Genomic DNA, 14,133 nt, shown 5'->3' with positions numbered 1-14,133 from the left:
ATGCAGAAGTCGGGTAAAACTATCGCTATTGCATCAAAAAACGGTCCATGAAAATCCCTTCGCAACTTCGACGCCACGATAAGCTTTTCAAAAAGGCGAAGATTAACCGGGTTCTTATGAGAGGTGTTTTTTCCCGTTAAAGATGCAGAAGTCGGGTAAAACTATCACCAGCAACCCAAAACAGTCAATGAAAATCCCTTAGCAACTTCAACGCGACGAGAGGCTTTTCAAACAGGCGAAGATTAACCGGGTTCTTATGAGAGGTGTTTTTTCCCGTTAAAGATGCAGAAGTCGGGTAAAACTATCACCAGCAACCCAAAACAGTCCATGAAAATCCCTTAGCAACTTCGACGCTACGAGAGTCTTTTCTAACTATCGAATTGGGGTGCAGATACGTTTAACAATACGGAACAGTACGTAGAACATTGTATATATCGATTTCAGATCCCAAAACTGTCTTACACACACATATAACAGCACTCCAGTTAAAGTCACTGTGAGAACCGGTTTTTATTGATGTTTTTTTGCGATAATTATGAGTTAGAAAACGGAAGTCTACTGAGGTCTGTAATTTGAGACGCTTCTTTCTCACACAGCAATAATTTCTACGGGCCAACAAGAGGGAGGTTAAACGCGTGCAGAATCTTTGTCAAACTACCATCAGGGTCATAAAAAATACCCCTGGAACCGCCCCAAAACTCATATACGAATGCCCTGTCAAAATTCTCCTTGTCTGTCTCTAAGCAGAAACTTTGTCATACTACCACCAGGGTCATAAAAACTATCCCTGGAACTGCCCTAAAACTCCTACGAAAGCTCTGTCAAACCTCTCCTTGTCTTGTCTCTAAGCAGAAACTTTATCAAACTACCACCAGGGTCATAAAACTACCCCTGGAAATGCCCCAAAACTCCTATACGAAAGCCTTGTCAAACCTCTCCTTGCCTTGTCTCTAAGCAGAAACTTTGTCAAACTACCACCAGGGTCATAAAAACTACTCATGAAAATGCCCCAAAACTCCTTTACGAAAGCCTTGTCAAACCTCTCCTTGTCTTGTCTCTAAGCAGAAACTTTGTCAAACGACCACCAGGGTCATAAAAACTACCCATGAAAGTGCCCCAAGACTCCTACGAAAACCCTGTCAGACCTCTCCTTTCCTAGCCTCGCCGAGGAATCTCTGTCAAACTACCCCAAGACTCCTACGAAAGCCCTGTCAAAACTCTCCTTTCCTCGCCTCACCGCGGAATCTTTGTCAAACCCTGTCAAACGTCTCCTTTCCTAGCCTCGCCGCGGAATCTCTGTCAAACTGCCCCTGGGAGTACCCCAAGACTCCTACGAAAACCCTGCCAAACGTCTCCCCCAAGACTCCTACGAAAACCCTGCTAACGTCTCCTTTCCTAGCCTGAATCTTTGTCAAACTACCCCTGGAAGTGCCCCAACACTCCTACGAAAGCCCTGTCAAAACTCTCCTTTCGTCGCGAATCTTTGTCAAACTACCCCTGGAAGTGCCCCAAGACTCCTACGAAAGCCCTGTCAAACGTCTCCTTTCCTCGCCTCACCGCGGAATCTTTGTCAAACTACCCCTGGAAGCGCCCCAAAACTCCTACGAAAGCCCTGTCAAACCTCTCCTTTCGTCGCCCCGCCGCGGAATCTCTGTCAAACTACCCTGGAAGTGCCCCAAGACTCCTACGAAAGCCCTGTCAAAACTCTCCTTTCCTCGCCCCGCCGCGGAATCTCTGTCAAACTACCCCTGGAAGCGCCCCAAAACTCCTACGAAAGCCCTGTCAAACCTCTCCTTTCGTCGCCACGCCGCGGAATCTTTGTCAAACTACCCTGGAAGTGCCCCAAGACTCCTACGAAAACCCTGTCAGACCTCTCCTTGCCTCACCCTCCTCGCCCTCTCAGCCTGTGGCCCGCCCTTATCACCAGCCGTCTCGCCTCGATGAATACATTAGCGGGGCAGTTTGTTTTAAGTGTGGCATAAATAAACACGTTACGTCTTATTTTTCTAAGGTTGGCGAGCTAATTATAATCTACCCCTCAGTTTACTCCTTTCTGCGCTGCATTTGAGGCGTCCATTATGATAAAGGGTAATGTTTTTGTGTTTTTTATATTATTTTTTTTCCTGTCTCTCTTGCGTCTAGTAGTAAAGGGTAAAACGGTGTCAGGCAAGGGTGGGTGTGGGTGTGGGTGTCCCTGTCTGTCTGTCTGTCTGTCAGCACGCTCCCTCCTCCCCTCAGTAAACAGAGCACGGCAAAAAAAAACAAAGTACACACACACGCAAAAAAAAAAAAAACTAACAACGTCCACCTCATCTGTATGTAAGGGAGGAGAAGAAGGAGGAGGAGGAGGAGGAGGAGGAGGAGGAGCTTCGTCTGAGGTGGCGGAGGGGGAAGAGGGAGGGGCTCCTTCATCCATCTCGGCGATAAACAAACGCTATTTGTCTCAATGTTTATTACTCATCCCAGCTGTGCTCACATCAACCCCCCCTTTCTCCTCTCCCCATCTCCCCTTCCCTTGTTCTCTCACCGCCGCCGCCGCCCTGGGCCTCGTGTGCGGTCGGTCACTTTCCTCCCACCATGATGCCGCGGAAGCCACACTCACGTCCCTCTCCACGCAGCGAGAGGGCATTAATAAGCTTCAAAACCCTCAACGCTGTGGGCTTGTGAGTAGGTGAGTATGTGCGTGGCGGGAAAATGAAGTATCGATCCGTGTAATCGTCGACTTGTTTAACATCTTTTTTAGACAGAATTTAAAGATCGAATTAAATATGGCTGTTGTTCGTCTGGAGGTTAATTTGACTCCTCAGTTGACATCTACACGAGACTGACTTTCATTTAAATATATAAGGAAGAATAGACATGTATACCGTGTCTCTCTCTCTCTCTCTCTCTCTCTCTCTCTCTCTCTCTCTCTCTCTCTCTCTCTCTCTCTCTCTCTCTCTCTCTCTCTCTCTCTCTCTCTCTCTCTCTCTCTCTCTCTCTCTCTCTCTCTCTCTCTCTCTCTCTCTCTCACTCTCTCTCTCTCTCTCTCTCTCTCTCTCTCTCTCTCTCTCTCTCTCTCTCTCTCTCTCTCTCTCTCTCTGTCTCTCTTTCCTTACTCCTCCTTCCCTTGCAAGTCCCCGAAGTATGAGTCTCACCTTCAGTTTATCGATCTCGCCTTCCAGCTGCGAGTCGACGGAGATCATCTTCTTGAGCGCCTCCTCGACGAAGCCCATACGCCCGTAGAGTTGCGAGTGGTCCTTCTTCTGCATGAGGGCGTCGAAGATCCTCCACAGCGCGCGGGTGATCATACGGTGTCCGTCGTGAACGTTGGCGCCGTGGCCGTTGACGGGGGGCGTGGCTCCGTACCGCCTCACTGTCACGTCGTTCCGCGCTGAGCCTCCATACCTGCGGGGAAGAAGCGCGCGCCGGTGAGGTTAGGTTACGTGAGTCAGTAGTGTGAGAGTTTCGGGACTGTGGCTTTTAATGGTGGTCCTTTCTTACGAGTCAGCTGGGTTCTGAAGTATTTTTAAGTTTTATGTGTATTTTAATCTTGTGGCTTTTGTATAGGCTTTTGAAATGGCATGGTCAAAGAATGCATCCAAAATATTATCTTTTCCAGTACTGTATTGCTCTGGATATAGAGAAATAAGATAGATAGATACATAGATAAACCTACAAACCTATACATACATACATACATAGACAGACAGACAGACAGAGACATAGGCAGACACAGATTGATGCCGCAGCAAAATGGGAGAGAGAAGCGATGACAGATCACAAGAAAAGAGTTCGTGAAAGACTATCTAGCATGATATCTAAATTAGGAGTCATTATAAGTATGCAAAGGATCCTTAAAACCTACGACATATTCCAACGAGCAAGACTCTCCCTCACCTCTTGCCGTGGTTGGTGACGACGCCGCTGCCGTGTTTGCGGGCCACGCTGGTGTCGACGGGCCGCGCCAAGTTCTCCTGCGCCGCCGCGATGCTCACCGCCACCAACACGAGGGCCGCGCACCACCGCAGGTCGTTGGGGCGCATGGTGGAGGGATGCTACTTCACGTGGAGGGCGTGGAGGGTAGTGCTATGGTCTGCCGGGGCCTCGGAGCCTTGTTGTCTGCCCGAACTGTAAAAGAGAAGAAACAATGCGAGTTAGACCCGGTTAGACTCACAGTTCGAGGCCTAAACAGTCACATTTGATAAGGCTTTCGTTGGAGCTGTGTTAGTATTTTTCCATGGGTAGTTTTATGAGCTTGGTGATACTTTGTTAGTGCTGTCTGCCCGAAATGAAGGAGAGAAGAAAAGACGTTAGTTAGACCTACGTCCTCAAACATTTTGGAGCTGACACCCACCCTGATCAGGCTTTCGTGGAGGTTCTTGTGCGTATTTCCATAGGTAGTTTTATGAGCCTGGTAATAGTCTGACAAGGTTTCTGCACCAGGAATGTGAAAGGCAATCTTGAGAACCTGACTAATTCCTTTTGTGGCCGCTGGAAATATGTGTTCTGAGAGTCGAAAGTGTCTCAGTGAATCAGAATTATGCTCGTCCACCTCACTCAGCGGCCACTCTCTTTTAGTCCCTTATTTTCAGTCCCTTCAAGAACGTTCGCTTAAACTTCATTTGGTTCACTTTCAGACGCTACTGATTGCACTCTGAGTTGTAACTGGTCATTATTTATGCCAATGCCTCTTCCAGTTGTGTGATGAGCCCTGGTGACTGGTCTTAGAGCACGGCACATCCACTGTTCAAGGCTACACTGCGCTCTAGACCAGGTGGAGGAGCTCGCGACGTCTTAAGTGGCTTGATGTATTGGAAAATTGTCCCTGACTGCTGGCTGGCTGGGTGCACTCGGGGCGACAAGAGCTGCTCCTCGCTTTGGTTGGTCACTGAGGCAAGACAATGCTACTCGTGTTACTCGTGCGCACCGTTACTATGAGAAAAATGTGTTACTCGTGCGCACCGTTACTATGAGAAAAATGTGTTACTCGTGCGCACCGTTACAATGAGAAAAATGTGTTACTCGTGCGCACCGTTACTATGAGAAAAATGTGTTACTCGTGCGCACCGTAACAGTAAGAAAAATGTGTTACTCGTGCGCACCGTAACAGTAAGAAAAATGTGTTACTCGTGCGCACCGTTACAGTAAGAAAAATGTGTTACTCGTGCGCACCGTTACAATAAGAAAAATGTGTTACTCGTGCGCACCGTTACAGTAAGAAAAATGTGTTACTCGTGCGCACCGTTACAGTAAGAAAAATGTGTTACTCGTGCGCACCGTTGCAATAAGAAAAATGTGTTACTCGTGCGCACCGTTACAGCAAGAAAAATGTGTTACTCGTGCGCACCGTTACAGCAAGAAAAATGTGTTACTCGTGCGCACCGTTACAATGAGAAAAATGTGTTACTCGTGCGCACCGTTACAGCAAGAAAAATGTGTTACTCGTGCGCACCGTTACAGTAAGAAAAATGTGTTACTCGTGCGCACCGTTACAATAAGAAAATGTGTTACTCGTGCGCACCGTTACTCTGAGAAAAATGTGTTACTCGTGCGCACCGTTACACAGAGAAAAATGTGTTACTCGTGCGCACCGTTACAGTAAGAAAAATGTGTTACTCGTGCGCACCGTTACAATAAGAAAAATGTGTTACTCGTGCGCACCGTTACAGTAAGAAAAATGTGTTACTCGTGCGCACCGTTACAATAAGAAAAATGTGTTACTCGTGCGCACCATTGCAATAAGAAAAATGTGTTACTCGTGCGCACCGTTACAGTAAGAAAAATGTGTTACTCGTGCGCACCGTTACAATAAGAAAAATGTGTTACTCGTGCGCACCGTTACAATAAGAAAAATGTGTTACTCGTGCGCACCGTTACAATAAGAAAAATGTGTTACTCGTGCGCACCGTAACAATAAGAAAAATGTGTTACTCGTGCGCACCGTTACAATAAAAAAATGTGTTACTCGTGCGCACCGTTACAATAAAAAAAATGTGTTACTCGTGCGCATCGTTACAATAAAAAAATGTGTTACTCGTGCGCACCGTTACAATAAAAAAAATGTGTTACTCGTGCGCATCGTTACAATAAAAAAAATGTGTTACTCGTGCGCACCGTTACAGTAAGAAAAGTGTGTTACTCGTGCGCACCGTTACAGTAAGAAAATGTGTTACTCGTGCGCACCGTTACAATAAGAAAAATGTGTTACTCGTGCGCACCGTAACAGTAAGAAAATGTGTTACTCGTGCGCACCGTTACAATAAGAAAATGTGTTACTCGCGCACAGTTACAGTAAGAAAAATGTGTTACTCGTGCGCACCGTTACAGTAAGAAAAATGTGTTACTCGTGCGCACCGTTACAGTAAGAAAAATGTGTTACTCGTGCGCACCGTTGCAATAAGAAAAATGTGTTACTCGTGCGCACCGTTGCAATAAGAAAAATGTGTTACTCGTGCGCACCGTTGCAATAAGAAAAATGTGTTACTCGTGCGCACCGTAACAGTAAGAAAATGTGTTACTCGTGCGCACCGTTACAATAAGAAAAATGTGTTACTCGTGCGCACCGTTGCAATAAGAAAAACAAAGATAGGCACCCAGAAAATAGAGGAAAAAAAATAAGGAAATAATAGGTAAAAAAAAATGGTTGAAATAGAAAATAACTGTCCGCAGAATAATAAATATGTTTGAGTCTTTGTTTTGCTCATTTCTTATACTTCATATTTCCCAGTTTTGTTTTTTACGAATGGTTACTCGTGAACACCATTCCAAGTAGAAAATTGAAAATAATTACTCAGAATAAAATACTGGTTATAGAAATGACCTGTCGTTAGGATAATATATGCTTATGTCTTTAATTTGATAGTCATTTGTTTTATACCTCTTTGCATTTTTCAGAGTATTTTTTTCGTTTCAATGAGCAAAATATAGGTACTCAGCCCCCCCCCCCCCAAAAAAAAAAAAAGTGAATGCAGGAACAAGCTGTCGTGATAATAATAAATGTTCATGCCTTTATTTGAAGAATCGTACTTTTTATACCTAATCATGTGTTTCAGAGTATAATTTTTTTTTCTGAATGGTGCGTACGAGGCGGTGGACATACCCTGAGCAATGCAAGCGGCCAGATGTTAGTAATGAAGCCAGAGGGAACACACTGCAAGCTGGGAACACTTATAAGGCAGTAGAATGCATCCCAGACCACAGGGCAGCCCGTGAGCTTGATTCGTGTTGCAGAGACGTGGATATAAAAGAGCCTTAACCCGTCTGCTGCGATTGGCACGGATTTCGCCTTCACTGGTAGACTGGTAACATATGCTCCCAGGTCCTTCTGTGCCTCTGTGGTGGGTAGTGGAGTGTTTCCCATGTGGTATTGGTATGCTGGATTTCCCCTCCCAAGATGCATGACCTCACATTTTTCTTCACTAAATTGGAGCAGCCACTTTTTGCTCCACTTCTGTAGCTTGGTAGTGTCTTCTTGTGGGAAATCCGCATCCAAGGGGTTAATACGACGGCTGTGGCTGCCTCAGGGTCGTAGGATAGCTTTATTTCAAGCGTGTGATGTCACCCCGAGCCCCGACACACACACGTCACTTTCGTCCTCGTCTGGGATATCGAAGACCGCCGGACGAGTTTTAAGTTGTGACAACATTTCCTCTCCACGTCACCAACTCTCCGCGCACCAGTGTTGAGATTTTGCGCTCCCAGACTAATCAGTAAACGTAATTAAGATCTGCAATGGGTAACGCAAATACATCTGTTTATACTTTAAATATATATATACAACAAAGTAGCTGAGGAAGGACTTACTCTTAATGCTTTACAAATCAGAGTTGACTGGCTGACATAGTACGCAAGCTCATAAAATTCAGCCTTCTGAGAAAACAGCTCCAGAATCTTCTTGAAAATTAGTTGGACAAATATAATTACTCAAGGGAGGGCCGAGGGGGTGTCGCGGTGCTGCACGGCTGTCAGCGTCACCGAGCCTGCTACAGTTACTCTCGTCCCATGTTGTCTTTCCTTACATGGACTCCACATGCGCCGCTCCCAGTCACAATACAGCCACGTGTGTTCTTTACTTCTTTTGGGGCAACACTCGCGATGACAGGGCGTGAAATCATGGATGAATGCGTGTTGATACTTGAGACTATAAGCTTTGGGGACCTTTTCTCGCCCTGACAACTGGGTGGCGTTTATCAGGCAAGGGAGGGCCCGAGCCTTTGTTCCCTAGCACTTAAGTTGCGACGTGCGCGAGGTCGGAGTAGGGTAGGCGAGAGTGCGTCTGGCTGAGTGGCTGACACTAGACACCGCCTTCCCTGGCCCTCCCCTCTCTCACTTCTTTGTGGCCTCTGCTGTAGATCACGGTGGCCGCATGAAGCTCGCCGCCCTAAGGCTTTGATCTGCCAGCCCGGGACAACAGGCCGGGATTATCACCAAACCTCGCCTGTACTTGAGAGTCGCGCCCTGAGTCGGTATTCTCAGACGCTTCAGCCTCTCACATCAATTATTTCCAAAGGCCGAAAAGGAGAACAGTCGGGGCTTAACGAGTATTTATGTTGGTTCACGGTACAGAAGAAGGGTCAGACTACCACCAGGGTCATAAAACTACCCATGGGAATGCCACATCAACTATTTCCAAAGGCCTAAAAGGAGAACAGTCGGGGTTTAATGAGTATTTATGTTGGTTCACGGTACAGAAGAAGGGTCAGACTACCACCAGGGTCATAAAACTACCTATGGGAATGCCACATCAACTATTTCCAAAAGCCGAAAAGGAGAACAGTCGGGGTTTAATGAGTGTTTATGTTGGTTCAAGGTACAGAAGAAGGGTCAGACTACCACCAGGGTCATAAAACTACCAACTACGCCTAAAAGGAGAACAGTCGGGGTTTAATGAGTGTTTATATTGGTTCACGGTACAGAAGAAGGGTCAGACTACCACCAGGGTCATAAAACTACCCATGGAAATGCCACATCAACTATTTCCAAAGGCCTAAAAGGAGAACAGTCGGGGCTTAATGAGTGTTTATGTTGGCCAGACTATCACCAGGGTCATAAAACTACCCATGGAAATGCCCACAACTCCTACGAAAGCCTTGTCAAATGTGTGTGAATATGCCCTCTGGGACACGCACACACATCACTCCCGGGCGCAGAGTCTTGCCGGGGCGTCGCATCATCACGACTCAGCACAAGTTCCGCAGCTGTACGTACGCAAAAACCAACAGCGATGCAATTAGAGCATTCGGAGAAGCGTGAAACCGCCTGTTCGTGGGTTCTGGGAATGTGTGTAGCCTGTCTCCTCGGTGCATTCTCTACGCATGTACTAGAGACATGAACCTAATTCCTCGTATTAGCATAAGGCTCTCGTCCTTCCCCCGCCACACCCACGAGCACCACTAAAAGCTTATGAATCACGGGGTAGAAATGAGTTATAAGGCTTCGGCACGAATTCATAGCGAAGACCTTAGTGGCAACGACGGAGGGCAGATTCCCACGACGCCGCGCCCTGCCCTGCCCAGCCCCGCCTCGCCCCGACTGGCCTCCTACACAACAGTCCTTTGTCACCGCGGCCACGACCCTCGCCCGACGAACCTGCTCCTTGACCGACCATGACGCCGCGCCATCGCAAGTTCAAGGGCTAGTGAAACGGAGATGAGCACTGGGGCCACGCACTTTTTTTTGGGGGGGAAAGGCAGAGGAAGGGAAGAGGATATTAAGGGAAAAGGGAAGGCAGAAAGTATGAAGCTATAGCGTATACCACCAACCGTATCTTTCCTTTACTACACAAGCACTAATATATTACTGCAACAGGGTCCACCTTTTCAACAGCCTCCAAAATCACATCTACTCACGGAATAAGATGAAGTTTTTAGCCAATCAGAAAGGCGCTCATTGATTCACGGGCTCTAAATGAAGCTTCGAAACCAAGACATTGACCCCAAACACCTGAAGCTATCAAGAATGCCACTATTTCTTAATGCAGGGGATGGGACGGGACGGGGAGAGGATGGCTTAGGAAAGGGAGGGAAAGAAAGGGACAGAAGGGGACGGGATGGAGAATGACGGAGATGGGGTGAAGGAGGAATGGAGCGGGGCAGAACGGGGCAGAGCGGGGCAAGATGATATGAGGATAGTCTAGGAAAAAAAAGTGAGGGAAAGAGGCAGAACGGGGTGGGATGGAGAATGGCGGGGATGGGCGGGGGAGGAATAGGGAGAGGGGCGTGAGAGTGAAGGGGAGGGAAAGGCGGGGCGCGACGGAGCGAGACGGGGCACTAAGAAGGGAGGATAGTCTAGGAGAGGGAGTGCAAGGGGCAGGGTAGGACGGGGCGGGTTGGAGAACGGGGTGGGAGGGGGCGGTGGAGGAATAGGGAGAGGGGAAAGACGGGGAAGGGCGGGGCAAGAAGAAGTATGGATGGCCTAAGAAGGGAGTGAGGAAATAGGGACAGGACAGACAGGGATGGGATGGAGAATGGCAGGATTGGGAGAGGGAGGAATAGGGAGGGGAGAGGCAGGGCGGGGCATGTAAGGAACGGGGCAAGAGGAAGGGAGAATGGTTTAGGAAAGGGAGCGAAGGAGGAGAGCGGGGAGAGATAGAGAAGGCGAAGATGGGGTGGGACGGGGAAGGGAGTGAGTGAATGGGGCAGAGGGGGGGGGGAGGGCATAGGGCGGGGTAAGGAGGAGGATGGCAGGGCGGGGTGGGGCAGTGTAGGGCGGGGCAAGGCATCCACAAACACGAAATGAGGCGGCATTGTTTCTTCTCCCGGCGGGCATGACGTCACCCCTCAACAGCGAGCCCTTAATCTGTCACCAGCCCACTCGTTTCGGCACCCGTAACGCCCACCAACCCACCCACTCACCACACTTCCCCTCCTTCCATTGCCATACGCTTGCCCCTCCCTTCCCCTCTTCCTCCCTTCACCGCCCTCCTTCCCCAGTCAATCCACGTACTCGCTCATCCATCAACCAGCTCTTTACGACGCGAGAAACACCCACTTCCTCTCCTTTTTCACCTCAGTCCTCTTGCTCCCATTTCATGTCCCCGTTTGCTTCACCTCCTCCTCCTCCGCCTCCTCCTCCGCCTCCTCTCACTCCACATACTCGGCCCTGTACCCTCTATTCCTTCTATTCCATGTTCCACGCACTCCACTAAAGAATAACTCCCGTATAGATGTATTCTCAAACGCTTTCGGCTCTCACAACAGCTATTTCCTGAGGTCACAGAAGAGATTAGTCTGGTTTTCATGACTTTCTTCACATTCACGGCGCAGAAGACTCATCAGACTATCACCAGGCTCATAAAACTCCCCTTGGATATACTAACATAACAACCTCTACGAAAGCCTTATCAAATGTGCGTGTGTAAGCCCAGAAATGTCTAAGAATATGAACCTGAGTTAGTCTCCCAGTTTTAATTTATTCCGCAACTCAGTGCATGAATGTCTGTTGCAAATGGCGTCTTTATTGCATCCCTCTACGTTTCTTTTTAATGGCATCTGTTACTACCTTTAAAATCGGTGTATCGCAAAACGCATTACTTTCTCCCATGCAGCATTTCCCCGTTACAGGAGCAGCAGAACGTTTGAATGGAGAAATCGCAATGAAAACCCGGTTATTCTTCTCTGTGGCCTTGGGAAATAGTCTTAGTAGGAGCCCGATACGTTTAGGAATACGGACTTTAATTCTCCTTAATCTCCCAGCTCTTCCCCGTTACAGGAGCAGCAGAACGTTTAAATGGAGAAATCGCAATGAAAACCCGGTTATTCTTATCTGTGGCCTTGGGATATGGTCTTAGTAGGAGCCCGGTACGTTTAAGAATATGGACTTTAATTCTCCTTAATCTCCCAGCTCTTCCCCGTCGCAGGAGCAGAAAATCGTCCTTCGCTCTCTATTCGCGTCGCCTTTCCCCTCTTATCCGTCAACAGGCGCGCCACTCAACACCCTTAATCTACGGTCTCCTCTGCAACCACTCTCGCGGCTCCTGGACCTGTTAGCCGTATTGAGCGCCAATCACGGGGCGGCAGAAATAGCGTGGCCCGGCAGATAAGCAACGAGGCGGAGGCGCGGTTCCTGGTGGAGGCGACGCGGCGGCCTGCAACCACCCGACCCCAGCCAGACGCAGACAAGACGGCGATTGTTGGGCGGGCAGACGCGGCCACGCAGAGGACATGCACACCAGCCTCGAGGGTCACGCCGGTTCTATCACCTCCGCCTCCCTTTATTAGACTCACGAATCTCCTCCCCTTTATCTTACTGGCCGTCACTCATCCACTCTTTCGGCCGCTCTTATTAGTTTCTTTATGTTGTTGTTTTGGCTTCACCGTCTCTTTCTTTCTCTCTCTCTTTCTCTTTGGGTTGTACTGTTCTCTATTCTTTTGTCTTTCCTTCCGTTCTCGTTTATCTTGTCCTCCGTTTTTGTTTCATTTGAGGGGACACCTTCATCTATCTCTCTCTCTCTCTCTCTGGGTTATATTCTTTTTTACTCTTTTGTTTTTCCTTTCCTTATTGTTTATTTTGCCCATTTCTCTTTCTCTTGATTCAGTATTTTGAGGGAGGGGGAATTTTTTATCGATTTCTTTCTTGCTTTTTATCCTCCCTATTCTCTTGTTTATCTTCCCCTCTTCCCTTTTTATTTATTCACTATTTGGGGAGGGGCACATTTTATTCTTAACCCCTTTCTTCCTTTTTGTCACCTCCATTCTTCATTCTCTATCTCCTAATTCACTTCTTTTGGGGAGAGCACTATCTACTTTGGCCTCTCTCTTCCTTTAAGTCGCCCCCCTTTCCTTATTCTCTATCTTTCCCTTATTCCCTTTCTCCCTATTCACTTTTTAGGGGGAGACACTCTTATTCTTAACGTCTTTCTCTTCAAGGCGTCTGTAACCTTGAATAACGTGTGTCATAAGATTTTTTTCTAGCGTAATTCAAGGCAGGAAAGTCTATTATTTATGGTAACTACAGTTTTTTGGGGCACTTTCTCTGTATCTAACTCATTCATATATTTCTAAGGCCTCAATCATTAAGTTTTACCTATGACAGTTTTCCGACGCTTGCAATACTCTTTCTTTCCCTCGTCACCTTCCGTCCGTCATTTTGGGGTATATGTATGAGAGTTTTTCTTTTCTTCTTCTCTCGTAACTCAGTGCATGAATATCTAATATGAATTATGGCCGGAAGTTCTGTCAGAGTCTACTATTTCTTTTATCTTCGGCATCTCCCTTCACTGCATTATAGCTTCATTAATTTCGCAAGGTAGTTCACTAATATCTCTTATGGGTTATGGCTGGAAGATTCATTGCAGTGTTTATTCCTTCTTAGAGTCCCGTCTTCCTTATCTTCGGCATCTCTTTTTTCCTCATTAAGGCGGGGTCTGTCACCATGCACTCTGCGTAATGTAATCTTCCTCCTCCTCCATTTATTTCGCAACTCAGTGCATGTGTGAATGTGTCTGCTGTGAATGGAGTCTTTATCGCATTCTTCTAGCCACCTATCTTTTTATAGCGTCTGTTACCTCTTTTTTAATATCAGTGTATCGCAAAGCACAACATTTTCCTTTAGAACCCCATTCGAGATTGGAACTTTATTGGACTTTTCTTTCAGTAGTTCCATCTCTCGGCGGGTCCGTGAATTTCCCAAGCGAAATCACACACTTGTCGCGAGAACCTTTGAGCAAGACAGCAAGCAAAGTCGGTATTCTCAGATGCTTCCTCCTCTCTCACTCTCTCTCTCTCGCATCAACCACTTCCAGAGCCCGAAAAAGGAGATTAATCGGGTTGTGATGAGTGTTTGTCATGTTCACGGTACAGAAGAAAGGTCAAACTACCACCAGGGCCATACAACTACCAATGGAAATGACCCCAACTCCTAGGAAAGCCTTGTTAAATGTATGTGTATGGTCGCCGAGTTGTTTAAGACCCCAAGACCCAAGGGAGGGGGAACTCTGGTCGTCGTTCGCTTGTGCCTCATCCGTCTGTCAGTCCGTCAGCTGTTTCTGGGTCATTCACCACACATAGAAGCCCGACAGCCGCGTCTCCCTGCCTCCCACCACCACCACTGCTCCCCCCAACCACCACCACCACCAACACCCGCCCGCCGCTATGATTAAAAACGAGGTGCTGCAATGAACACAAACAGCACAGCCAGCACGCAACGTAACAT

At 47.6% G+C, this 14,133-nt stretch overlaps 1 protein-coding gene across 2 annotated transcripts in view; it reads right to left on the bottom strand.

The window, feature by feature from the left end:
* Positions 1-14,133, bottom strand: part of LOC126987732 (uncharacterized) — a 58,426-nt gene that overhangs the window by 16,952 nt on the left and 27,341 nt on the right. For both annotated transcript variants that reach the window (XM_050844975.1, XM_050844974.1), the window contains exons 2-3: positions 3,880-4,110; positions 3,138-3,387 (exon numbers count right to left, since the gene is read on the bottom strand). In XM_050844975.1, the coding sequence (XP_050700932.1) occupies positions 3,138-3,387; positions 3,880-4,025 (396 nt within the window). In that variant the 5' untranslated portion in view covers positions 4,026-4,110. The remainder of the gene's footprint in view (positions 1-3,137; positions 3,388-3,879; positions 4,111-14,133) is intronic.

Source organism: Eriocheir sinensis, chromosome 66, assembly GCF_024679095.1.
Source record: "Eriocheir sinensis breed Jianghai 21 chromosome 66, ASM2467909v1, whole genome shotgun sequence".
Classification (NCBI taxonomy): Eukaryota; Metazoa; Arthropoda; class Malacostraca; order Decapoda; family Varunidae; genus Eriocheir; species Eriocheir sinensis.
Note: the sequence above shows the minus strand (reverse complement) of the source record. Positions and strands in the feature narration are given on the sequence as shown.